The following is a 26,929-nucleotide window of genomic DNA, read 5'->3' on the forward strand; positions in this document are numbered from 1 at the left end:
AGTCCAGGACATCACACTCACAGATTGACTTCAGGCGTATATCTGGCAAGGATAGTGAACTTGTATTTTAAGAACCCACAAAAGCAGAATGCATCACTTATAGCCCAGACTCTAAAACGAGAAGAGCTCTGAATGGATCAGCCTTCCAGACACCACTGCTTGCTCATGATTTTACTCAATTTTTGTTTTTCTTTCCTAATTCCTGGAGCAAAGACAAACATTGTTCTTCTTATGAGTGACGCTGTCAGGTTCAGTTTTGCACAAACACTGTGCATCTTGTATTTTGTCAGCAGCTCAAGGCAGCTCTCAGCTGCCAGGAGCTGGAATTTCTAAACAGCAGCATTTTTTTCCAAACAGTATTCATAAATCATTGTCTAAGCAGATAGACTGCAATACCTAAAACACACCTTCATGTGTCTCAGCCAACAGCTGCTTTTTAATCTTCAGGAGATAAACGTGCAACACTAGCAGTAATTTGGAGAAGCATTACCAGTCATCTACGCAAGTTATTTCCTCTTCAAGATATTTGTTTTTCACAGTTTTAGCTGTATTGCTACTAATAATTTTGTGATACAGATGAAGGATGGTTTGATGTTTTGAACCTTCATTTCTTCACACTTTGCCTATAAAAAGCCATATAACATAAACTTGAGCTAGGTTTTTTTTGGCATTGACTTCTTTTTCACTCGTTTTGTTTAGTCCTCATGTCCCGAAAGGATTTTTTTTAAAAAATCTTTAAGCTACTTAACCTATGAATTATTAAAGCATAAAAACGGCATGTAACTCAGTAGATGAGTCTGTATTGTGTCTGCATACAACAGACTACTTAGCAAAGTACCAATTTCAAATTGTATCTGGATGTTTGTTACCAGCATCATCTCTTGCCATTTCTTCAGTCATATCCCTGACAGAAAATAAAAACCATTAAGAGAACTTTGCATGCAGATGGAAGAAAAGGCATTGACTGCAAATAAAAGTGTAGCCTTTATTAGATATGTGCAAAATTCCTAATAAAAGTTATTCTAACTGGACTGCCTTGCTTTTCTCCACTAGGTCTATGTATGCACTTCTAAACATGTTCAAATCATACCAATACGTTAATCCACCAGAACAAGGACAGCAGTGTGCCTTGTAACTGTTTTCAGGTCTTTGCTCAAAATTACGTATGCACATAAAAACTAGGAAATTTCTACACACACACAAGGTGTTGAATATTTTGAGTAAAGGGACATCCTGTCAGACTTACTGAGGTTTGTACAAATCAGTATGAGTTACTGGTGAAGAATAAATAAGACATTAAAAAAAACGACTTATAGGCTTGCCTAAAAGAAACAAACACTTTGATGTGAACATGAATATCCTTTGGGATGATGCAGCTGTCGCTCAAAAACTATTAAATCATAGTGAAGATTTGTCCAAAGGCCAACTCTGATAGTTAAACAAAATTAAAAGTATTAATATGAACAATTGAGGTGACGTTTCCAAAATGGCTATTTGGCACAGTGATACAATTAGGTGATTTCATTATTAAAGACACATTACAGAACTTCTGCAGTGTTCTCAGAGTGACGCAGCTCATACTGACAGCTAATTATGCATCCATCTTGCATTCTACCTGTACGGTGATCTCCAGCCAGCAAAGGAAATTTATCTTGATTCTTGTTCTGTCCATTTCTTCCTTCAATGATGTCTTCATGCATTTCTTAACTGAATCGGTTAAAGTGCACGTTCAAAAAATGGCAAGCGCTTTTATATTCTTTTGCTAGCATGTGAAGCAAGTTTAGGCTGCACATCACACAGCGCCCCAGATTACAGTTTTATAGTGTTGTGTCTCAGCCTTGGGATGCTCCTATACTGTGACTCTTTCAGAAATGTGAATGATATTTCATCGTGCCATTGCACAAGTGCAAAAGGCAGAAGTGAAAAGTTACACAATTTTAAAAAAAAGGTTAAAACACTTATAATAACTACAATCTAAAAGAGACTTGTTTAAAAGAATTGTTTTATTTCCTAAACCAATGGAAGTGATATACAAAAAGATGCTAAACCTAAAAGAAAAAAAATATAATACAAATACAAAGTCAAACAATGTTTTTCAGCGCGTTGTTTGAATAGCAACTCTGAGGGACAAGAGGTATATTAATCTTGACACTAAAATCTGAGGGTTTAAAAAAAAAAAAAAGAAAAAAAAAAAGAAAAAAAAAAAAAAAGGACTAAATCATGAGGATTTGAAATAATTTCAAATGAAAAGTAATAAATACCAGAAAAATAAAATGTTCTTTCTGGAAATTAAAATTACCACCAAAGACTTATTTTTGAGGTCAAAAATATGCTAATAAGTCAATTGAAAATTCAAAACTTGACAGCATCTGTTCATGGCAACAAAGAACACACAAAGTCCTCTCTGTCTTATCTGTCTGGGCGTGCCATCCCCGGCCTGACAGGCATCATCATTGGACGAGGATGACGCATCATATGTGGCGGTCCTGGCATCATCTGCATGGGTCCTCCCATTGGTGGCCTCATACCTGCTGCAGGTGACAGTGATGGAAAACAGAACTGAGATACTAATTCATAGAAAAATGTTTAACAAACTGACTTCCAAGCATTAAAACCCCTAAACACGTTTAAATGACCTTTTTAAGATCATACTCTTAAAATAGTGTAGGATATTATAAACTATTAATTAATGACGACTTCTTTCATATTAATCTAACATCTAGGAAATACATGCACCATGGCAGACTTACACCAACTTTATGTACATTATAGAAGAAATAAAATTTGTCAGAATAAAAGCACACGAGTTAAAAGATCCATACAAGACAAAACAAACGAAACTTATTCTACATCATAAACTACCATATTTTCAGCACCACAAGGAACACTTAAAGGTAGGGCTGTGATGATGTGCTTTTGTCCCGATTCGATTCCAATTTTTTTTGGTGCCAATTCCATTTAAATTGCAATTCTAACAATTCCTCAGTATTACTGATTTTTGTAGACTAAAAACAAATGGAAAAAAATGTACAAAACTTTTTTTGCTTGTCATTTTTCTTGATTTCAATGAGAGGAAAAACAAAAATCTATTTTAAAATTGTGAAGCAAAAAATCCTGATCTTTAATTTTCGATTCAAATTTTCCCACCCCTACTTAAAAGCCTTTCTGTTTCTCAAAAATTGACAGTGTGCCTTTAAACTCGAAGCCTTATATGTGCACAGAGTTCCAAATCTACTGCGAAAAAAATCAATTGAAGCAAATGAATTGGGAGCTTGCCATCATTCTGGGAGCATGAACAAAAGAACTGTGTAAACAGCGAGTTTAAAGTGAAGTTGTGAGCGCCATGGGCACAACGGATGAGAGATGACAAACACAACTTTACGAAGACTTAGAGGTTGTGTCCGACGACTTACGCCACCAGATGTTAATGGATTTTGGACGCCTGGGCTAAGGTCTCTCCTTTGACTGTTGTCCGAGCTTTCATGAAAGCCGGTATAATAACTGAACAGCCACCCAGCAACGACACTGACTCCAACAATGACGAGAGAGAACTCTGTATGCTTGATGGCAAAATTGCTCATATGTTCGTTTCAGATGCAGAAGATGAGGACTTCGTCGGATTTGTTACAACAAAAATATTTTTAAATGTGTGTTTTTAGTTCAACCAAACTCGCTGTTGTGCATTTGTTACTTTGTTTTACTTTTGTTCAAACAAATATTGGGGATTTACTTACCTCAAAAGCAAACATTTAAAGGTGAACGGACTCGTCTATGGCAAAGGGTAACTAAAATAGTCCTTGAAAGTACTTATAAAGGAGTAAACGACTCAAGTATCAAACACGAGAAACAATACAATGTCTATGGATTAATGTCAGCTGGTAATGATTGGCTGAATAAACAAACTTATCATGGGTTGATGTTAAAGGCTGCATTCTTGACTCAAATTCCAAAATTATTCAGCTTCTGCAAGAGATTTTCAATTATACATAATAAAAATAAGCTTCAAAATCATGTTTCTTACCAGGCCCACCAGGCATCATCCCATGTGGTGGAGGCCCCATCATGGGCATCATAGGGGGACCTCCCATCGGGGGTGTTGGTAGCATGCCCGGTCGAGGAGGACCAGCTGGACCACAGAGAGAAAATCTTTCAGGACTGCAGTATCAGAAAATCATCTTTTTTCCACTATGGCTACTTTGTTGGAGTAAAGCTGGATTTATACTTATGCGATCTCTGCATATGGGTGATGCAGTGCTGCTGATGCCAGTGAAATCGTTTCATACTTGAGCTTAAGTTTATGAGTTACATGGTTCTGTTCCTACCACACAAATTTAGTGAGAATCTCTAGAAGTCCAGAAATACAATCTCAAGCCAACCAATCACTTGGTGTGGAAGAGGTCAAGCCTCTGGGGGCCAAATGACACCGTAACCAACCTCACGCAGATGCTGCCTAATAGCTCAGCAGGTCAACAGTAAAAGGATTTAGTGTTCAATATAACTAAATAATCGCCCTGCAAGACATTCAATGACTGTTTATTATCCTGTCCTTACCTCCTGTAGATTAAAACAAGACTGAGAACTTCTTGTGGAACTAAGAAGCATCTCATTCACTTAAAAGAAGACAATTTTTGTAACCACTTTGTCCAATAAGGACCTTGGGGAAGCTGGAACCGATTCCAGCAATCATCAGGCTAGAGGCCGAGTAAAATCCATGCAACAGAAATCATCTGCCACAATCTCTTAAATAACTGTGTGATCAATATATTTGTGGTTGCAGTTTTATCAGAGTTTAGCATAAAAAGCCTCTTTTCTTTTGCATCTTTTACCAAAACTTTAAAGATTGTGACTTGGTTATCTTGGAGCTCTTTATTACATTAGCATTGGTCTAAGATTAAAAAGTCATAAAGACAACCATACTGGCAGTCACCCTCATAAGTCACTGTCTCTGGCGTGAAAAGTTTCTTTTTCTCCGTTACATAAAAATATCATTTGCATTTTGTTTAAGAGAAAACACTCAGATTTTTCCACATAAATACAAATGTAAGAGTAAAAATTGATGTTTTGGTCACTTCAACAAATAACAGAACTGGGACGATGGCCTCACCTGGGGGAGGACCACCTGGGAAAGGTGTGGGAGGAATCTTCCCCTGCTGAAACGCAGCAGCTGTTGAGAGAAAAGACGATGTTAATTCAGAACATTTACTTAATGAAGTATTGTTCATTGCAAAATCATGTACAGATCTACTGATTTTTTTTCTTTCAATGAAATGTGCTACACAAACAAACTTGCCTTGTCTATCATTTAATTCCACTTTAATTCAGAATAAAAATGAAATCTTATAAAAAGAAAAAAAAAAAAGATTCAAATTTTTCTTCATTACATTAAAGGGAATTAAATGTGTTTTCCATGTAAACCTTACTTTGGAATTACTGTATCCATTTATAATTAAAAAGAAAAAAAAAAAACGTCTATTCATAGTTGTTTAATTCTGAATAATTTATTCAGAAAACGTAGTAGTAACAGTGGAGATGGTCTTCTTTGATTTAAGAATAAATTGCACCAATGAGTCCAGCACATGGAGTCTGTTGATGTTTCCAAACAATGTTGTCCAAAATTACTGATACAATCTTACTGTCTGCGGCTGTTTTAGGCTGCAGAATGAACAAATAAAAACAGAATATTTTGAGACAAATAATTATCTTTCTGTTGCGAAGGGGCAGTTTTGTTGTACAACATGTACAACATGTACAACATGTACAACATGTACAACATGTACAACATGTACAACATGTACAACAAAACTGCCCCTTCGCAACAGAAAGATAATTATTTGTCTCAAAATATTCTGTTTTTATTTGTTCATTCTGCAGCCTAAAACAGCCGCAGACAGTAAGATTGTATCAGTAATTTTGTTCATGCCCCCAGAGTGGACAAAACTGCATGCCCGCTTTGAAAGACTAGTGACACAATTTCCCATCACAACCATCAAACAGGAACACATTTAAGTAATTACATAAAGGATCTACTGTTTGGGCTTCTAGAAGATTAACTAGATAATATTTTAACAAAATAAAAGCTTGTCTATGGCTTCAGACTACTGCCAAATCTTGTTTGATTTCATTTTGCTCTTTTTTTTTTGTCTGTTAGTCCGTGTGTTTTGTTTCTCTACTTTCAGGATAGATACAATATGATATATATTAATATATAATATAATATAACCAAAAGTGATTTGAGCCGACAGTCGGTATAAGATCTAAAAATAAATATTTGTTTACTTGTTTTATCAATCAGGCTCTGGGCCTGTTCTTCCATCCATTTCTGGTAGTAATCCTTCACATTTTCTTTGTGTTTTCGGCCACTACAGTGCGTCTTTCTCACCGAGGGCTTAGGAAAAGAAGAAAGAGCAAAATTATAAAGTGGAAAAAAAAATGCGATTTTAAATATTTTTCAAGGTTTCCATAAAATGAAGTAGATGTGAAGCACAACTTACCGAATCGTGTGTAAGGTACGTATCACAGTAGTCACAGTAAAACCTGCAGGTTATTGTGATGTAAAAAGAAAAGACTGTGGTTATTAAATCACACAACCATAACTCTAACAATCATTATCATCATCATTATAATTATTAACACATTTTTGTTTGTTTTTTCTCCTTTTTAATAAATCATTTGTCAAAGCATTTCAGTTATAATATGGGGATTAAGTACATAAAGTGCTGGAAACAATGTCAAAAGATCCCACGTCAAAGGGCATCATCCTGACATCAGCCTTTCTGCGGGAAAATAAACTTATTAAAATCTCACTCTTGACTAAATAAAAAGAAATAAATACACATATATTAAAAGTAACCATCAGAGGAGTTGAAAATAAATTAAAAGTTTCATCTTCACCGTGGTTTTTGGTCTTCTCACTATCCATTTTCCTGAACATAAAAATGCAACTTCATGCCTTTTCATTCAATACTACAGCAAAAAGGAAAGAGCCAAAACTCCACCGTGGACAAATAGAAACACGTTATAGGGCTCCCTGGTCCTGGGTTTATGTGGATATAATTATGAAACTTATAGTCAAACGCTCCACATTGACCAGGGTCGCCTAATTTAATTTAAATAAAAAATTAAGACTTGGGGATCATATATTGCCTGTGTGTAAATCTTTACTAGTAAACGCTGACAGCGACGTTCGCTCCAGCAAGTAGACACATCCCAAACAAAGCGAAGTCATTCATATGAAATAAACGTCTGCTAAAGCACTTACGATGGTTACCTTTCACCATTTTCCGCTACATACAAGTACAGCTTATTACTGAACCACCAAAACGAAAGAAAAACACAACATCAACAAAGAAAACAGTTTAACTTACTTGGGCATGTTTCAAAGATACCTCGGACGAGGGCGATGTTCCGGTGCACTCCTATAACTGTGCCGACGACAAAGTGGGTCTAATCTTAAACAGTTCCGCCTAAACATTTTGTGACTGCCTGCGAAGGTTCCGCTCCGAAAGCAATAATCATGTGAGAGTTTTCCCACACTGTTTTTTTTTGTTTTTGTTTTTTTTTAACTGTGCTGCTCTGGTGATTTCCTCAAACAATTTCCCCTTTGAGATTTATTAAATTTTTTAATTCAGTTTGGTTTGAAATGATTTGTTGGTTGGTTAAAATGATGTAAACAGTTGACATCTAAATAAAATGAAAAACTTTTAAATGGATTTATTCAAAAGCTCATTGCTTGAAATGTTAAAATCTGTTGGCAATGTTGGATTACAATTCATCATTGCAAGAAAACATATCAGCTTTTAAAAATTTATTTATTTATTTTTTATTTTTTTTATTTTCATCCAATTAAGAAGGAAATCAACTAATATGTTTTGCAAAAAATATGTACTCATCATTTGGAATTTTATGCAAAAATAAGTGAGGGTTGCATTAGCAGCATTTTAAATATGGATATGCTGCTTATACATCCTAATTCATTAATCATCTTTTCACAAAAACAACAACAAAAATGAAGCAATAACAATGCAGTGTGGGATTTTTAAATAAACAATTAAACTGTGACGACATAAATTTATCAATTTTTTTCTCAAAAGCAAAGAATTAGCTTTAGTCCACCAATTAAATAAATAGCAATTCAATCCGTGCTGATATCCTACTTTATCCTACTGCTTGAAAATGAAAACAGGCAACTTGAAATATACCGCTAAAGGCCTGACTGAGAATGTGCTAGTTGTTTTTTTTTCCTTTAGGTGAGTGTTTTCACATACTTTCTCACACTTTTACTAATGTTCTGTGAAGATATGTGAAACCGCCAACTGATAAGGCAATATCACTGTTGCTCTTTAAAAGAGTACTCTTATCAAATCAGAACATATACAAGATAGGAAAATGAAAACAAACAAACAAAAAAAAAAAAATTCTAAGTAATTTAAATCAGCTTAAGAGGTTGTGGCCATTTTAGATGGAAACTGACCTAGTGCTGTCTTTAAATATACTGCAGAGCATAAATTGCAACTTGGATGCCTTTTATTTTACATTCATGACCTTAAAGGCTCTTTATTGCCTCTCCCAGGAAATGTTTGTTTTGTCCAGTGTTTATCTTTCTGCTTGTTTGTTTTTTCTCTGAAAATGGGTCTTGGTCTAACATACATTCCAGTAAATTTTGGGAGTGATGCAGATCATAATCTGGATCCAGGAATTATTTTGAAGGATTATTTATCATAGCGCATATTTTCAACGTACCCTATATGGATATATCTTCACAATAAATGGTCAGGTTACTTAGAAAAAAAAAACCAGGAGAAGTTTCCATCAGGTTTAAAAAGATATTAAAGTTTGATCTGAATCCTGGCAAAATTCCATATACCAAGATCCACAACAGGAAAAACTAGAAGATTTTTTTAATTTTTCTCACTGCAAGAAAACAAATTAGGATATAAAAGCGTGCAAAAAGACCAAAATAGTGCCCAAATACTGTGGATTTACGGCCATTGAATCTAGAAATCTTATAGTGCATATAAATAAAATGAATATAGCATATAACATAGCCTACATTCTGTAACATATTGTATTGTATTGTATAACACATTGTAGAAATCACAAGTTTGGAAATGTGCTTGACAGAGGTTTGTGCTTTTCTTACTTTTATTGTTGTTTTCTTTTATACACATTTTAAGTATGGAAAGAGAATCTGACAGGAGAAGGGTAATGTTGTAAAGGGACCTAAAAGAGGATATAGCCCTGTTATGACTGCATCAAGGTGCTGTAGGTAAAGGAAGGCAAGTTTGTTGATATAGCACATTGCATATACAAGGAAATAGAAGTACTTTGTATAAAAAACATTAAAAGCATTACACATGGTGCAAAGAAATTATTAAAGAGTAGTAAAAGGCAACAACAAAAAGCAAAGAAATAAACAATAAAGTCCAAATAAAATCCTTGATTAAATTAAGATAAAGCGAGCTCAGTTAAAAGTTACTGCAAAGAAGCATGAGAAAAGAAATGTTTTTATCCATGATTTAAAAGTGTCTACATTTGGTGAAAGTTTAATCTCCATTGGCAGTTTGTTCCACTTGTCTGCAGCAAAACAGCTAAATGCTGCTTCTCCATGTTTAGTCTGGATTAGATGACCTTGGATATAGAGCACTGTTATGTTTATATTCTCTGAACATATTACAGATGTATTCTGGGCTTAATCTGTTCTGTGATTTCGAAATGATCACTGACTGACAGGAAGCTAGTGTAAAGTCTGGATGAGCATCTTCAATGCTCTTTTTAGGCAGTCCTGTTAAAAGACCATCACCTCGATCCAGTCTATCGCTGATGAATGCTGGATGTGTTTCGCCTGGTCCTTTTAGAAGACTAAACTTTTAAATCTGTTTATGTTTCTGAGATGATGTAGCCTCTGTACACGAGACAGTCTCTCAGCCAGTTAAATAAATATTACACCTGGCTTTGAAAAAAGTCAGAGAAGGGGAAGAAAAAAGTTGTTCAGTTGCAAACAGAAACAAATAATGCAGTTAATCATATCAATTAACAATTGTTTTATACTATGATTAACACAAGCAGTAAAAAGGGTAACATTATGCGCTTTTAATATTTGACAATATATCGATTCTGAATAAACATTTGCAACCATCCACTGTCTACACATTTGGTTGTAAATATCTTGTCTCATGTTTTAATGTAGCGATTTTTTTCTGGTTTATCTGGTAGTACTGAGCTGAAGAATGTATAACACGATTTCATTGATAAACCAATGAAAAGATAGCCACAAATAGCAACAGATGACGTCGGAGGTGACGCTAGCGCAGTTGCAACGTCAAACTCCGCCCCCCTAAACATGCCATGCGCACTGAGGGTTGTTGTTGTTGCGCTGGTTGTTATGGCTGGAAAAGGCCTCGGACTCAACTGAGAGAGGACCCCGCACCACCCCGTCTCCGCTACGGGTCACCCGCCAGCCATGGAGGGCACGGACATGGACGTGGACGCGGAGCTCATGCAGAAGTTTAGCTGCATGGGCACCACGGATAAAGACGTCCTCATATCAGAGTTTCAGAGGCTGCTGGGCTTCCAGCTTAACCCAGCCGGCTGCGCCTTTTTCCTGGACATGACCAATTGGTGAGTGCGGGGACAGGAGGGCCTGTCGTCGCTAACCTAGCTGCTCAATTAGCTAGTTAGCATATGTTTAAACGATTAAATAGAGGTATTCACACAAGTTTCTCATTTAAAGATAGTCAAAGCAGTGTGAAATATTTATTAGTTTCATTACGGACAGTGACAATTGACTCTTAATGGGCTATAAGTGGGAAAAGGAAGTAAAACGGTAAAGTTTTCGTCCACCAAGAGTTACTTGAAGGTGTAAAGGGCACAAAAACAAAAAGCAGCAGGCTAACAGGCTAATTCGCGCAGCGTGAGCTTTGCTTCAGGTTGTCTCTGCCATGTTACATAACAGTTTAAAGAGCCTGTTAAAGTGAGCTCTTTGGGAAGCCTCAACTCAAAGCAGCGCGAGTCCCTTCACGTTAGTTTGATGACGTAACCGGTCGTGATCTATCTTTGGCTGACAGCAGGCGGTCCTGATCAAAACGCCTTTGTGCTCCTGATCAATGTCGAGGAACGGCTGAAAATAAAATCCCACTAAAGCACCTATTTCACATGGTCTCTACTCAAAGCATGACTTCAAATCTGTAAGTCAGCACGTCATGTTTGAAATATGACATCATCACGTCCAAATTGTAGGAATTTGCAAATAAAACCCTGATTACAGAATTCCTTGTGTGTACTTAGTTTGGAGCAGAAATTTAGTGACATACGATTACCTACATCCAGATATTCACGGAATAATTGTTGCAGATTTGTCAAACTGTTCAAAGGTGACATGAGCATCAGCATTATTTTTAGGTAGCCATTGATGTCTCACAAATATAGGGTTGTTTTTTTTTAAATTGCCAGTCAGAGTGTGTTTACTTTTTTAAGCCACAGAGTTGCATAGATGAACACCTACACAGTTCAACTGTAAAATTATGACCTTATCGTGAATAGAGCCTCTTTATGTTGCCGAAGTATTGACTAGACAGAGAACATCTGGGCAGTCTGGTACCAAAATTTTCATATTGCAAAAGATTCTTTGGGGATTGTGATGGGAGGGCTTGTTCCCTTTGTGTATTAGTTTTACTTCTCTTAAATCCCTCTAGATAAGTGTCTGGGGGAGTTTGGATATCAGATTAACTTTTCAGGATTAGTCATGTTATCAAAACCTTTCCTAGCATTTTTCAGGGTCTATTGTTCACAAGACTACAGTGTTGTTGTGATGAGGGGAGGTGATTGGACTGAAGAAATGTTAGTCAAATACTGCATGAATGCTAGTATGCAGATTTTTTAGAAGAACACAGCATTTCAGTCAGATAAGTGGTGTGAATCACTTCACTGTTCAGGAGCTTTTAATGTTGGGGCAGATAGTTGCACATCTGGATTGCCTCTTGCATTGATATTTGTGCTCTACTGTCTGCACCAGTACAGTGAGTTAAATGTTTGTTTTTAGGGATGGACAAGATTAGATATTTGGTTAACTACCAATATGCCAATAATTTACAACTCATTTAGCAGATAACCAATACAAAGCCATCAAACCAACGTCATGTCCATCGCAGAGACTCACAAGCTGAATCTACCATTATTGTAGTGATTTCTGAGTCATATTATTGATTAAAATGAATGTTTTTTGTTGGTTTAATTAATATCAACATGTTAGCTGCGATCCAAGCTTTATAAGAAGTTTAGTGACTCCACTTATAGTCTTTACTCACCAGGACATTTCAGACGTTGGGCCGTTATCTGTCTGCTGTGAGGGGATTCAGTCATTTATGGGTAATTAGTCTGCAATAAGGTGAAATGTGACATGACTTTACAGCTTACTGTGGCTTTCACATGATGTTTAATCGACTGTCGAACAAGAAAGACATGAATTATAACTGAAGTGAGTGGATTTGTAAAACTGTGAACACTACAGGTTTGAAACCCGAATCAAGCGATGTTACATAAAAATTGAAGTGCTTCTTTTGCTAATTTCAGTGTTTTAAATTTTAATTTAAACAGGTAATTCATTCAGCTCTGACCATTAACAGTGTTTATGATAATAAGACTTGTGATGTTTTAGTGTATATGATTGCATACTGTTACATTTCAATCATACATCCAGTCCTTTGACATTGTTACAGACACAGATTGTGGTCTGCTGTATCAGCTCAGAGGGCTCGTTTCAGCTTAAGAGGACTTCTGATCGGAGAAGCTCGATCTGGCAGACGTCTTTTTGGAACTGATTTGTAAAAACGTTTGTTTTATTTTAAGGTGCTAAAACCGAGACTGCACTAGCTTTTAACATAGAGATTTACTCCAGAGATTTATGTGCATTAATGAAAGCAAAGCTAACCCTGCGCTGTAAAATTAGCTTGTCATGTGCGACAAGCTGTAGCGTTGAGCAGAACAACGCAAGCTGAAAATCTCTGTCTTCTTTCATCTGTTGCATGTGAGCTGCATTGTCATGTAGGACTGCAGCATTTTAGCTAGCAAACTTTTCCAGAATTTTCATTGACTTTTTGTGGGCTACCCCTTCAGTTTTCACATTGTCTACTGGAAGTTTACCACTCTGCAAGTGTCTGCTGTGCACTATTTCTTATTTCCGTCTTTGCTAAACAACTTTTTAACCTGGACACCTTGATCATATGCACATTTTAAGTTCCTGTCTTGCTTTTTTATGTTTTCATACTGAAATATATTCCCTGTTGAGACATGCTAAATTAGCAAAGGCAGCTCAATCCCCACCAGACTTGTAAATGAAGGTGTAAGGTAAATTTGCATCTAAATGGGAAACTGAGTAAAAAACAGACATTGCTTTTTAAGTTATGTTGCTAACAGAGAGATGGACAGACAGACAGTGCAGCTGAAAACATAACCTCCTTCCTGGCGGAAATATTTATTTTTTATTTTCAAGTTCTAATGCAAGAATTTCATAACCTGATTCTGCATCAACATGTTTTGGTTGGCTTAAAGCTGTATAATTCTTAAACACAGGGACCATGATTACAGTTTGGGAATCACATCGGTATCAGACCCTGATATCGATACTCGGTTGGATCAATCCCAAATCTACTTTTGAATATGCAGCATGTTTGTCACATAAATAAGGCCTCTCCCTGAGCTGTCACCTTATCGTGGTGGAGGGGTTTGTGCGTCCCGAAGATCCTAGCAGCTATGTTGTCGGGGGCTTTATGCCCCTGGTAGGGTCACCCATGGCAAACAGGTGTCTAGGGGAGGGACCAGACCAAGCACGGCTCATAGACCCCTATGATGACGACTAACCTGGGCATGAATGTTCCCTTGCCCGGACGCGGGTTACCGGGACCCCCCTCTGGAGCCAGGCCTGGAGGCGGGGTACGAGAGCGAGCGTCTGGTGGCCGGGCCTTCGCCCATGGGGCCCGGTCGGGCTCAGCCCGAAAGGGTTACATGGGCCCCACCTCCCGTGGGCTCACCATCTGCGGGAGGAGCCGTAGGGGTCGGGTGCAATGTGAGCTGGGCGGCAGCAAGGGGCGGGGACCCTGGCGGTCCGATCCCCGGCTGCAGAAGCTGGCTCTAGGGACGTGGAACGTCACCTCTCTGGTGGGGAAGGAGCCGGAGCTTGTGCGCGAGGTTGAGCGGTTCCGACTAGATATAGTTGGACTCACCTCGACGCATGGCTTGGGCTCTGGAACCAGTACCCTCGAGAGGGGCTGGACCTTCTTCCACTCTGGAGTTGCTCATGGTGAGAGGCGCCGAGCAGGTGTGGGCATTCTCATCAGCCCCCAGCTTGGTGCCTGCACGTTGGGGTTTACCCCGGTGGATGAAAGGGTAGTTTCCCTCCGCCTCCGGGTGGGGGGACGGGTCCTGACTGTTGTCTGTGCTTATGCACCGAACAGCAGTTCAGAGTACCCACCCTTTCTGGAGTCCTTGGAGGGAGTGCTGGAGGGTGCTCCTTCTGGGGACTCCATTGTTCTGCTGGGGGACTTCAATGCTCACGTGGGCAATGACAGTGAGACCTGGAGGGGAGTGATTGGGAGGCATGGTCCCCCCCCTCTGAACCCAAATGGTGTTTTGTTATTGGACTTCTGTGCTCGTCATGGATTGTCTATAACGAACACCATGTTCCAGCATAAGAGTGTCCATATGTACACCTGGCATCAGGATTCCCTGGGCCGCAGTTCAATGATCGACTTTGTAGTCGTATCGTCGGACCTGCGGCCACATGCCTTGGACACTCGGGTGAAGAGGGGGGCGGAGCTGTCAACTGATCACCACCTGGTGGTGAGTTGGCTCAGATGGTGGGGGAGGAAGCCGGTCAGAGCTGGCAGGCCCAAACGTGTTGTGAGGGTCTGCTGGGAACGTCTGGCTGAGTCCCCTGTCAGAGCGAGCTTCAACTCCCACCTTCAGCAGAGCTTCGAACATGTCCCGAGTGAGGCGGGGGACATTGAGTCCGAATGGGCTGTGTTCCGTGCCTCTATTGCTGAGGTGGCCGGCCGGAGCTGTGGCTGTAAGGTAGTTGGTGCCTGTCGTGGCGGTAATCCCAGGACTCGTTGGTGGACACCAGCAGTGAGGGATGCCGTCAAGCTGAAGAAGGAGTCCTATCGGGCCTTCTTGGCCTGTGGGACTCTGGAGGCAGCTGATGGGTACCGGCGGGCTAAGCGGCATGCGGCTTCGGCTGTTGCCGAGGCAAAAATTCAGGCATGGGAGGAGTTCGGCGAGGCCATGGAGAAAGACTTCCGGACGGCTTCGAGGAGATTCTGGTCCACCATCCGGCGGCTCAGGAGGGGGAAGCAGTGCTTCATCAATACTGTGTACAGTGGAGGTGGGGAGCTGCTGACCTCAACTCGGGACGTTGTGGGTCGGTGGAGGGAATACTTCGAAGACCTCCTCAATCCTACCAACACGTCTTCCCATGAGGGAGCAGAGCTGGTGGACTCAGGGGTGGACTCTCCTATCTCTGGGGCTGAAGTCGCTGAGGTGGTCAAAAAGCTCCTTGGCGGCAAGGCCCCGGGGGTGGATGAGATCCGCCCGGAGTTCCTTAAGGCTCTGGATGCTGTGGGGCTGTCCTGGCTGACACGCCTCTGCAGCATCGCGTGGACATCGGGGGCAGTACCGCTGGATTGGCAGACTGGGGTGGTGGTCCCCCTTTTTAAGAAGGGGGACCGGAGGGTGTGTTCCAATTACATGGGAATCACACTCCTCAGCCTCCCTGGTAAGGTCTATTCAGGGGTCCTGGAGAGGAGGGTCCGCCGGATAGTCGAATCCCGGATTGAGGAGGAGCAGTGTGGTTTTCGTCCTGGTCGCGGAACAGTGGACCAGCTCTATACCCTCTCTGGGGTCCTGGGGGGGGGCATGGGAGTTTGCCCAACCAGTCTACATGTGCTTTGTGGACCTGGAGAAGGCATTTGACCGTGTCCCTCGGGGGCTCCTGTGGGGGGTACTCCGGGAGTATGGGGTACCGGACCCCCTTGTACAAGCTGTCCGGTCCCTGTACGACAGGTGTCAGAGCTTGGTCCGCATTGCCGGTAGTAAGTCGGATCCGTTTCCGGTGAGGGTTGGACTCCGCCAAGGCTGCCCTTTATCACCGATTCTGTTCATAACTTATATGGACAGAATTTCTAGGCGCAGCCGAGGTGTTGAGGGGATCCGACTTGGTGGCCTCAGGATTGGGTCCCTGCTTTTTGCGGATGACGTGGTCCTGTTGGCTTCATCTGGTCATGATCTCCAGCTCTCGCTTGAGCGATTCGCGGCCGAGTGTGAAGCGGCTGGGATGAGAATCAGCACCTCAAAATCTGAGACCATGGTCCTCAGCCGGAATAGGGTGGATTGCCCTCTCCGGGTCGGGGGTCAGGTCCTGTCTCAAGTGGAGGAGTTTAAATATCTCGGGGTCTTGTTCACGAGTGAGGGAAGGATGGAGCGCGAGATCGACAGACGGATCGGTGCGGCGTCTGCAGTAATGCGGACTCTGTTCCTACCCTCACCTATGGTCATGAGCTGTGGGTCGTGACCGAAAGAACGAGATCTCGTATACAGGCGGCTGAAATGAGTTTCCTCTGCAGGGTGGCCGGGCTCTCCCTTAGAGATAGGGTGAGGAGCTCGGTCATCCGGGAGGGGCTCAGAGTAGAGCCGCTACTCCTTCGCATCGAGAGGAACCAGTTGAGGTGGCTCGGGCATCTGGTCAGGATGCCTCCTGGACGCCTCCCTGGTGAGGTGTTTCAGGCACGTCCCTCTGGGAGGAGACCCCGGGGAAGACCCAGGACACGCTGGAGGGATTACATCTCTCGGCTGGCCTGGGAACGCCTGGGGATCCCCCCCGCAGAGTTGGCAAATGTGGCTGGGGAGAGGGAAGTCTGGGCTTCCCTGCTTAGGCTGCTGCCCCCGCGACCCGACCCCGGATAAGCGGCAGAAGATGGATGGATGGATGGATGGATAAGGCTCTAAGGTATATCGAGAGGCAGGGTAACGTTGCTCCGCCCTGGCTCCTATTCTGCCTCTGGTCATTTACAAGTCAAACAGATCTGCAACAAATGTGCATCACTCCAGGCTTGATAAGGTTTATAAAATGACCTAAAGGTAATCAGTTTAGAGGCTGAATTAATATTTCCATCCATACATCCATTTTGGGTCCTGCTCTGTTCAATTCAGGGTTAGCTGGAGTCTATCCCAGCAATTATACCCTGAACAGGTCACCAGTCTGTCACAGGACTAAAACCTGTTACATAGTCCACAAGAAGCAAGACCTTTTGTCTTGTTTTCTGAGCCACAAGAACAAAATTATGTTGTTTGTTTCTTCTGGACATAATTCTGGACAACTTTGAAAGCTTGACACAGTCCCTTATCGTGAACAATTACTACTAGGTAAATGTATTTAAACAGTAAGTAAGACCTGCTGCCTGAAAATGATGGAAATTGTTATTTAGACCATAACATTTGCGTACCACTTCACACGCAGCATGAATCTAATCTGGATTAAAGTCACCCTGTAGTGTAGTAGTTTTGAATTTACCATATTATCAGATCTTTCAAAGAAGCATGCAAATCATGTTATTAAATAAAAGAATAACAGCAGTATCAAAAGTGTGCTTTTCCATGTTTTTCCTTCATCTTCTTTGAAGTAACATCTTTTTGCTTTTTCCCCCAAAAGTAGTCTGAGCCTAGTGAACAGTAAACGTTGGACAGTTTTAGCTCTTGCTGCAGCTTTCACACGGCACACTGCCCAAAGATGTCAGTGAGGACAGTGTCCCTGAGCGTACCTGACATGCTGACATGAATGGTCACAGCAACATGACATATTGTTTGAAAAGTGTCTCTAAGAACATTGGCATGATACTTCACTTGAAGTATGGTCCAATCTTGCACAAATGGAAAATATCGCAGGTGGCTGCCTCCATTGCTGTCGCGTTTCTGTCTAAATGAAGCCATTAGGAGCGCTATCGTAAAAGTGACCAATGACTGCATGCCTGTACTTTAACAGATTGATGCAGCCATTAATTTAGGCCCTTTGAAATCAGTTTTAGCGTTGACGTTCTTGTTCAGTTCACCTGAAGAGTAAGAGAGTAGTGAGCTGTATTAGCCTTACCAGCCAACTAATCTTAGTTGTTCCACAAGCAACAAATAAAATATTAATAATAATTTTTAAAAAACTGCTTATTGTGGTGCTATAATGATGGGAAAAATCTCCTTTTTTCAGGAGAGATTGAGCTCTCTAACCTGACCAGCATATGTTAATAATATTGTGAAATATAATTTCACAGGAAGTTTTTCCAAATATGAAGACTTGAACAGACTGTCCTATGGACGCTTATGTTGCACCATTAGAATTTAGGGTAATGAAATATAATTGCCAGTGTCACTTAGTTATTAAATTTTCTTCTTGTGTTGGAACAGGAACCTGCAGGCTGCTATTGGTGCGTATTATGACTTTGAAAGCCCCAGTGTCAACACACCATCCATGTCCTTTGTTGAAGATGTGACAATTGGGGAAGGAGAGTCAGTCCCTCCAGATACACCGTTTACAAAAACCTGGAGGATACAAAACACAGGTACATGCCACAACATTTACATATGTTGAATAGTTAAGCAGTCTTTTTTTATGTATTTAAGCAAGAAGTGCAGTTATTCAGTCGTATGTATTTGTTTATTTTCACACTGAAACTGTGTTTTGACTTAGGTGCAGAGTCGTGGCCACCGGGGGTTTGTCTCAAGTACATCGGTGGGGATCAGTTTGGCCATGTGAACACAGTTATGGTAAAATCTCTAGATCCACAGGAAATATCAGATGTGAGTGTGCAGATGCGAAGTCCCACAAATCCAGGCATGTACCAGGGCCAGTGGAGGATGTGTACGGCCACCGGATTATTTTATGGAGGTAGGAAAACGGTTTGGCTTAGTTTAAGAGTCATTTCATTACAAATCCATCTGATTTATCAGCATGTTGATTTGTGAACTTCTTATTGTTGCAAGTTCTTACATTTATATGTGCAGTGGTGTGGTTGCTTTTTATTAATTTGCTTTCCCAAGTAAACCGCAAATATTACAGTAATGTAAATATAAAACAGAATGAGTAAATTAGTGTCTTTGATCAGTCATATAAATACTAAATTCTAAATTTTTTTTGTTGGTTTTTTCCAGATGTAATCTGGGTGATTCTTAGTGTAGAAGTTGGCGGTCTCCTCGGCGTGACCCAGCAGCTTTCCTCCTTCGAGACAGAATTCAACACGCAACCCCAGCGTAGCGTCCAGGGAGACTTCAACCCCTTTGCCTCGCCACAGAAGAACAAACATGATGCCACTGAAAACAGCTTCAGAGATCCCGGTGGTGCCTGGGAACGCACACAAGAGCCAATCCAGCAAGATCAGAATGGACTGTCTCATAATGCTGTAAATAGAGCGTCAAATGGTCTCCAAACCAATCTTTCTATGGTGACTTATGGCCAGGTATGTATGTATACATGAATTTAAGGGTTTTTCTTGGTTTCTTTTCGCTACGTATTAGGCTTTCTTTGGTGTGACCCCTTCCCCTCATGTAGAAATAATCATAGAAAAATCTATTAGATTTATATTGTGGTTTTCTGCTGGCGGTACTCAAAGCACCTTATATTTAACCCACTATTTATTCACTTCACATTTGTACTTGTCGGCAGTAAGCTATACGTTAGCCACCACTGCCCTGTCGCACTGCCTACAGCTTTTCTAACCACCACCAAAGGTTGAGGGCACATTTTGAATTGAAAAAGGCTGATGTGAATCTTAGTCCATTTGATCGGAAGTCTGCTTCGCTTTGGGGAAATGTGAATGTGAATTCTGATTCAGATCAAAGGAGCAGACTTGGTCCGCCTGCAAAAGCAGGTATCTGTCTGTTCCAAGCAGACCAAATACAGGAAGCGGACTGCAAAGCAAAGTGCATTGTGGGTAAACACAACCAAAACATTCACATGTGTGGATAGATGGCTCTGGAAAGGAGCAATAGCTCCCAGGGAATACATGGAAGAATTTGGAAATATGATCAACCAGACTGCTAAGATGTGATGTAACTTTATATTTTCTTGCCTCTGGTGGAAAGCGAAACACGTTTTTTTTTAAAGGTCTGATTTGTTTGGAAAGCACAGCACGAAAACAGTCTCAGTCTGGAATAATCTAATTTAATTAGCTGCTCAAAACTAACATTTTGTATGTTTTATGTTTCTTACATCCTGGGCTTTAAGTTATGTGACAATGACTTTTATGTCTGCTGCAAACCAAAATGCCATGTCAAGGGACAAATCAATGAAGTGAAGTGAAGTAACTTCCCTGTTGGCCAATGAGGTTGACAATGGTTCACTTAAAACAACCTGGGCTTCACTCTGACCAGTTCATTGCACAGCTGTCACTGACATTTTTGTGCATTTGAATCATATGAAATCTTGTTTAGATCCACACTTTTTTTTATTATTTTTTTTATAAAATCTGACTCAAACTTTGTCATTCACATAAAACCAGTGTTTTGGGGGCTTGAAAGCACTTGCTTTGCACCATTAGCGAGATATGTCTGAGAAACGCCACAGAGCAGATGATTGGTCCTTATTTTGAAAAGAAAGAAAAAAAATTCAAGGCTATTTGTTCGTTAGTTCAATGTAGTTTTATCAAAGGAAATGTATTATTTATAGTGAGAAGCAGCAAATGAAAGCATAAAACCAAGCCTGGTAGGCGGGGGGGGGGGGTGTTGCAGCTTTTTGGTAGTTGAATGAAGGGGGGTCCATGGGAAATGGGTTGGGAACCATTGACCTTGGTCATTGCTATAGATCACTCGGCAGTTGTGGTTTATAGTACGTTTTACAGCTGAATTATCCTGCTTGTGTGGCTTTATATCTATTACAGGCATCGCTACTGTTTAGCTTGTGTCTGTCACTTAGTTAAAAAAAAAGAAAAAGTTCAATCTGCTTTTCGATTGAAACTCCAGCTACATTATAGTAACACTGTACAGCAGTTTCACATTATACCTGACGGTCTTCATAAGAAGCTCTCCGTGGATGGTTGAACAGAATAGTTTAAAAAAAAAAAAAAAAAAAAAAAAAGAACTGGAGGGGGGGCTCATTTAAATGAGCGGATAATTCAAGCACTTTGTCAAGGCCGTTAAACAGAAACAACTAGAAAACAGCGATGTGGTTAATAAGTGTATATTCATTATTTAAGCTGTCATTTGTCTTTGAAATAACTTCAGACTATAAAGTAATGCCCATTTTCTCACACCTGTTTTATTTTTCAGGGTATTCATGGTCCCTATCCATTTGGAAAGAGCTAGAATGACAAAGACCCCCTCTCCTTCCCTCTTCCATGGTGAGCGTCACACCCTGGGAGTCTTTAAACGCAGAGGAATTGGAGAGGGGGGAGGACAGTTTTATATTGACTCATGACAACTCTCTTCCCAAAATCCCGTGGCCCTTTCCACTGAAACACAAACAACAGAAAGGAGATGAATCTTCTATGGTCAACCATCCCACCTGACATCAACACCTGGATTGGCATGTGTGAACGCTTTATTTAGGAGTGCTGTAAACCTGCAAACTCAGATACACATGACTATTTTTATTTCCACTGTAAAACCCGCCTAATTAAAGAGGAAATCACCCTAAACAATCTGCTTATGGCTTAGCAATCTCCTGGGCAGCTCAACACTTTGGGGTTCCTACACAGGTCTGGAATAGTTTGAAAAAGACTGTCGCTCCAAACTGAGCATCATGGATCAGTTTGGGTCTTGTGAAATGTTGAATAGAAGATTGACATGTTGAACTGGAACAGGTGCGAATGGTTTTCACCCTGCCAAATTATTTTTTATTACACTTGTCTTTGGAATTCATGTAGATGGCAACTTTGCACCGTTGCAGCCATTCTGACTTGTTCTAGGCGTTTTTTTAAAGATTTTATTTTCATGGTTTGTTTTGTCACGATGAAAGATCAGAGTTGAAGTTGCCACAGTCACCTCTGCCCTGAAGTCAAATTCACCTACTACCTGAATGGGTCATGATTGTAAAGATACCTTCATTTTAGGTTTCCATTCATTGGGCAACTTACTAAAATCATATATTAATACATAAAATTAAACATGCATCCTCTTCCAGTGCCCGAATTGATTATTTCAAGGAATGTGATCTATGTCTGTTTATAGCTTGTTTCTTTGACGTTACTCTGCCTGTCCTCCCAAAGTTGTGAAATTCATTCCTAACTACACACATCAGTGGATAAAGCCCAAACTGAAACAGGCATCATGTGGCCATAAAAAGTCCAAAATGTGGCTGTCGATACATTAAAATTGTCTTCTGTTGTCTGACTTTGGCTTTATCATAATGTCACGTTGTGTTTTGTCATTAAACTGGGCTGTTAATGCTGGACTTAGATCTTAATTTCAGGTCCTGCAATAACCGGTTTCAACTTTATTCTAAAATTCATTGGGTCTCTTAATTGGCTTGTCTTAACTAACATGTAAAGGGAAAAAAAAGCAACTGGAAGCATAGTCTTAAACACAACTGGACGTTTATTTTTCACCTTTCAACTGCTTTTGTAACTGAACATAACAGGATTTCTGGCTGAGATGAGGTTGATCATTAAGTATTTTGTGTAACATCTAAAGCTAATTTAATACAATGTTCAGACACTGGCTTCCACTTGTTCCTACCTTTCTTATTTGCAGGGATAGTGTAACTTTAGGGACCTATCATCTTTGGCATTTTCACCGTTTTACCTTCTATACCTGCACAAAAATGTTTAAAAATTCGGCATCAGATTATCTTTTTGAAGGCTGCAACACATCAATAAGCAGCAAGCAACCTAAAATTTCAAGTTGCAAACATCTAGTTTTTCCACAAAATGGAAAATTTACATTGGACATTGCATTTATCTTTCCTGTCCAGAAAGTATCACACCAGAAGAGGTTTTAATGCTAAATGTTTTTGCTGTAGATGACGTTACACATTTGCAAAGAAATTGGAATATTTAGTGTAGGAGCCCCATTTTTTTTTTTCCAAAGAAAATATCCAGAGAACCAAGACACTACTCTGTATGCCCTGAAGCTGCAGTCTGCAGGAGCCTGGTTCAGACTGCATGGGAAGAGATGTCTTTTTCTTTTTTAGGGTGGATTTTCGCTTTAAATAGATGCTGCAGTGCATAAAGGATGCGAGTGAGTTTGAGTAAGTGAGGTGTGAAGAAGGGTTGAAAAAGCCATCTAAATCTATTTTGCCTGGTGAGTGACTGTCTTTTCTGAGTCAATGTCTACAGTATGTGTTCAAAATCTAAATATGTATGTGTGTGCGTGCCTGTTAAGTGTGTGTATGTTAACGGTTTTCTGAATTAAACTGACAAAATGGTGTATACTACTTGGGTAAAAGGATAACTTGATACATACACATTACTGAAAGAGCTTTAAAAGGCGTGTACCTCAAAAGTTTTTTTTTTTTTTATTTTTTTAGTGATTCTGCATCATTTGGATGAACTTAATCAACAAGTGCCCTGATATTTATTTGCTGTCTCTTTTTGTGCACTTCAGATTGAAAATGTCCCATTTACAACCAGCAGGTGGTGCTAAAAATCAGATGACCAGCTCAGACATGCTGAGTGTCCTGTTTGAAAGATAAAATAACATCTGCAGGTCATCAGAGAAGAACGGGATCGAATGGTTTGCATCAGTGTTATTAGCACTGGCGTTCTGTTAACTTCTATTTGCACTATGCTGTCGACCACCTCTGATGAGGAAAAGGAAGAGATGTTTGGCTTTTTTGTGGATTGTGACACCAGCATTAAATGAAAAAAAAAAAAGTTTGGTTGATTGTCACAGTTTTAACCTTTAAACTCCACTTTCATTGTTAAACACCAGTTTGACTGCTGCACCAATGTCTGATGTAAAAAAAAAAAAAAAAAAAAGATTAAATGACTCTTGATCACATGAATGAGGTTGTCTGCTGTTACACCTGTTTTAGCCTTGCTATGTTCATTATGTGAGTTTTCTTGCATTCTTATAAATGAAATATATTTAAAAGAAAGTGTTGATAGACCTCCAAAACAGTTCTAACCTTTTTTTTTTCTAATGAGGTTGAAAAGTTATGTTATTTGTAATTGTTTCTTTATACCATTTGAATGTTACTCATGACATCTGAGGCTTCTTCCCAACATTATGGGGTTTTGTAAGAACTCACCAGCATCTTGTGTTGCAGCTCTGTTGTAATTGCATTGAGTCATATGAGAGTCCTCCCAAACAGTATACACTGTTCTTCAATGCCTCTTAAAGTCTCAACATTTTTTTCCCCTCCGTTTGTGAGTGAATGTGCTTCATTCATGTTTGAAAGAGACAAAAGTTGAGGAAGTCTAAATATTGCTGGATTCATTCTTTAGTTTTAGTTTGTGACTATGTATGTAAATGAGACGGGTGGTGTGGTGAGAGGATGAGATGAAAGTTTGCATAGTCCTAAGATAGCACATTTATCTGAAGAGAAATTGTCAAAGCTTTTTTTTTTCTGTCTATAATTAAGCATTTGTATGATTAAATTAACACTGAAACAATGATTATGTTGTTTTGTTTTTAATGCAGACATGCACTATATGATACCAGCTGCAACTTACAACACAAGAACAGGGAGCAGATAGTCGTACGTAAGTGAAAAATGGCAGTTTTAAGGGGACTTTTGCTTCCAGCTTTGCAGTAAAGCTAAGCTGCAGCACTTTAGAGCAACTTGCTTGTTAGATTAATAGTTAAACTACATAACTTGACTGTGCATGCAGGTTATTGGTTAAATATTTGGCTCTTAGTTTTTCTGTGGAACACTTTGCTGAGTGGCCTCAGCAATCAGTGGATTGTTTATATCACAATCCCAGACAGGTTTTATTGAATTACTTTCTCTGGTGAGTCCAATTAAAGGGAAACGACTTCAGTTTTTTTTTTTTTTAAATATAAAACCTATTTATAAGCCAGTGATTTGCCAAAATAAAATAACAGAAAAACAGCAGAAATAAGCAACAAATACACATATGGCTGTAATGTAATAAAAACTAGGTCAATAGTGAGATCATAAAATTAAACGAAAAACACAGATAATCATTATTGTTGTTATGATGGTTGTTCCACATTATTAGGTAAGCCATAGTTACTATGCAGTATGGGGGAGAAGGAAGGATCTTTCTGCAAATTAGCATGAAATAGTGAAAGGACTTGTAAAAGGACCGAAAACATTGAACCTTTTTTTTAAAATAAAAGATTGTACCATTACTGCTGTGTAAAATGTAAATAAAAGCAGAACTAAATGATTTGCACATCCTTTTAAGCCTATATTCAGTTGAATATACCACAAAACAAGATATCTAATGTTTAAACTGATGCAATTTATAGTTTTGTTGTGAGTACATATTCTATTTTACTCATTTCGAATTTGATGCCTACAACATGTTCCAAAAAAGCTGGGACACGGGTCATGTTTACGGATGTGTTACATCACCTTTCCTTTTAACACCACCCAATAAGCTTTTGGGAGCTGAGGACACTCATTGTTGAAGCTCTGCAGGTGGAATTTTTTCCCATTCTTGCTTCATCTCCAACTCCAGTTGCTCAACAATAGTGACACGAAAGAAAACCTAAATGACTTTTTCAGTATAGACAAAACCAACAAACTGACCTATGTCGCCTTAATCTGAATTAACCCTGAATCAATGAGCTAATTCTTTATTTCTATAAGATAAACATATCAGAAACACATACATATATACAAATTTCATACTGCTTTAAAGACTGAAGACAATAGCCTTCAGTCTTTAACAGCCTGACGCACAATGATCCATGTACTTATTCACAAATGATTTAAAAGATACATTCAACATGTACTGATCATGGTTTTAAGGGATCAGCAGACAGAATTGCCAATAGATCACTGGAAAATCTACATAATACAGATATGGTTGTTGTTTTTTGAGGAAAATTAATCCCAACAAATATTATCAGTTCATCAGATTTGCATGGTTCAGAACATAATACTTTCCAAAGGCGTGACAGCAGTAAATAAAGAGCTTTTCCAAATATTCCAGTTTCATGGTGTGTTATTGAAGGCTCATGTTTCTCTGATAAATTTACACTGAAACGATCTTCACAATGAAAGTTTTTTTTTTAAGTTTGTGTCATTGTCATGGGCTCCGTAAAAAACGGAAAACTTCTAATCTACATAATATGGAAGTTTCTAATTCAAGATGCCACCTAGACTAGATTAGGCCAAGCTTGAGCTTTTACATTAGGACAAGAAATAATCATCAGGTTGCATGAGCAAAACACGCATACAGTGACATATGTATGTTTTTGTAAGCCAGACACTGCATGGGTGCCTGCAGGGTGCACAGAGGAACGTATTTGAATGGGGCTTGTACAGACCGAGTGACAGGATAACTGAAGACAAATATTGACTTTTGTTGCAGCATGAATTCTCCAAACCCCCTATCGCATCTTCCATCTCGTGTGGTGCTTGAGTCAATAGTTTTGTTTGATAACTGCCCATCATTTCTGTGAAGTCAAACAGCTCTCAGGCTCGAGCGCCTCAGCAGCATTTCAGTCAAGGAACTGGAAGAACAAGAGTGTCACATTGTTTTAGTCATCAAAAAAATATACTACATGTGTTTAACATCTTATCTTAACTCAGTTTTACTGGATTTACAGCTCAAGTTTAACATATTTCACAGTTTGTTTCTGCATGTATAACTCAATTGTTTCAGTGTTTTAATGCCAGGTTACTTTCATGCTGTATACTCACAACGTGCATGATTGGGGAGCTGTGCTATGTAAATTTGCTCAATATCAGCCATACTACATAAAACTATGAAACTTTTTAATCATGTTTTTTTTTTTTTTTTTTTTTTTAAATTGAGATGGAGACAGG

At 39.5% G+C, this 26,929-nt stretch overlaps 2 protein-coding genes across 3 annotated transcripts; one reads left to right on the forward strand and one right to left on the reverse strand.

Moving 5' to 3' along the window:
- Window positions 1–2,026: 2,026 nt before the first annotated feature.
- snrpc (small nuclear ribonucleoprotein polypeptide C) lies at window positions 2,027–7,418 on the reverse strand. Of its 2 annotated transcripts, none has more exons than XM_079242287.1 (6): window positions 7,365–7,418; window positions 6,492–6,534; window positions 6,277–6,385; window positions 5,105–5,164; window positions 4,022–4,126; window positions 2,027–2,528 (listed from the first exon to the last, which is right to left on the reverse strand). In XM_079242287.1, exons 1-6 carry the CDS (start codon window positions 7,370–7,372, stop codon window positions 2,410–2,412), a joined length of 444 nt encoding a protein of 147 aa, XP_079098413.1. In that variant the 5' UTR covers window positions 7,373–7,418; the 3' UTR covers window positions 2,027–2,409. The 2 variants fall into 2 exon arrangements, with proteins under 2 accessions (XP_079098413.1, XP_079098412.1); XM_079242286.1 differs by having other exon boundaries at window positions 2,027–2,531.
- A 2,939-nt stretch (window positions 7,419–10,357) lies between these two features.
- ilrun (inflammation and lipid regulator with UBA-like and NBR1-like domains) lies at window positions 10,358–24,578 on the forward strand. The gene is made up of 5 exons (XM_079242282.1): window positions 10,358–10,617; window positions 18,439–18,593; window positions 18,722–18,919; window positions 19,183–19,487; window positions 21,295–24,578. Exons 1-5 carry the CDS (start codon window positions 10,460–10,462, stop codon window positions 21,328–21,330), a joined length of 852 nt encoding a protein of 283 aa, XP_079098408.1. The 5' UTR covers window positions 10,358–10,459; the 3' UTR covers window positions 21,331–24,578.
- The last annotated feature ends 2,351 nt before the right edge of the window (window positions 24,579–26,929 follow it).

The sequence above is a fragment of the Telmatherina bonti genome, assembly GCF_933228915.1.
Source record: "Telmatherina bonti genome assembly, chromosome: 6".
Taxonomy (NCBI): domain Eukaryota; kingdom Metazoa; phylum Chordata; class Actinopteri; order Atheriniformes; family Telmatherinidae; genus Telmatherina; species Telmatherina bonti.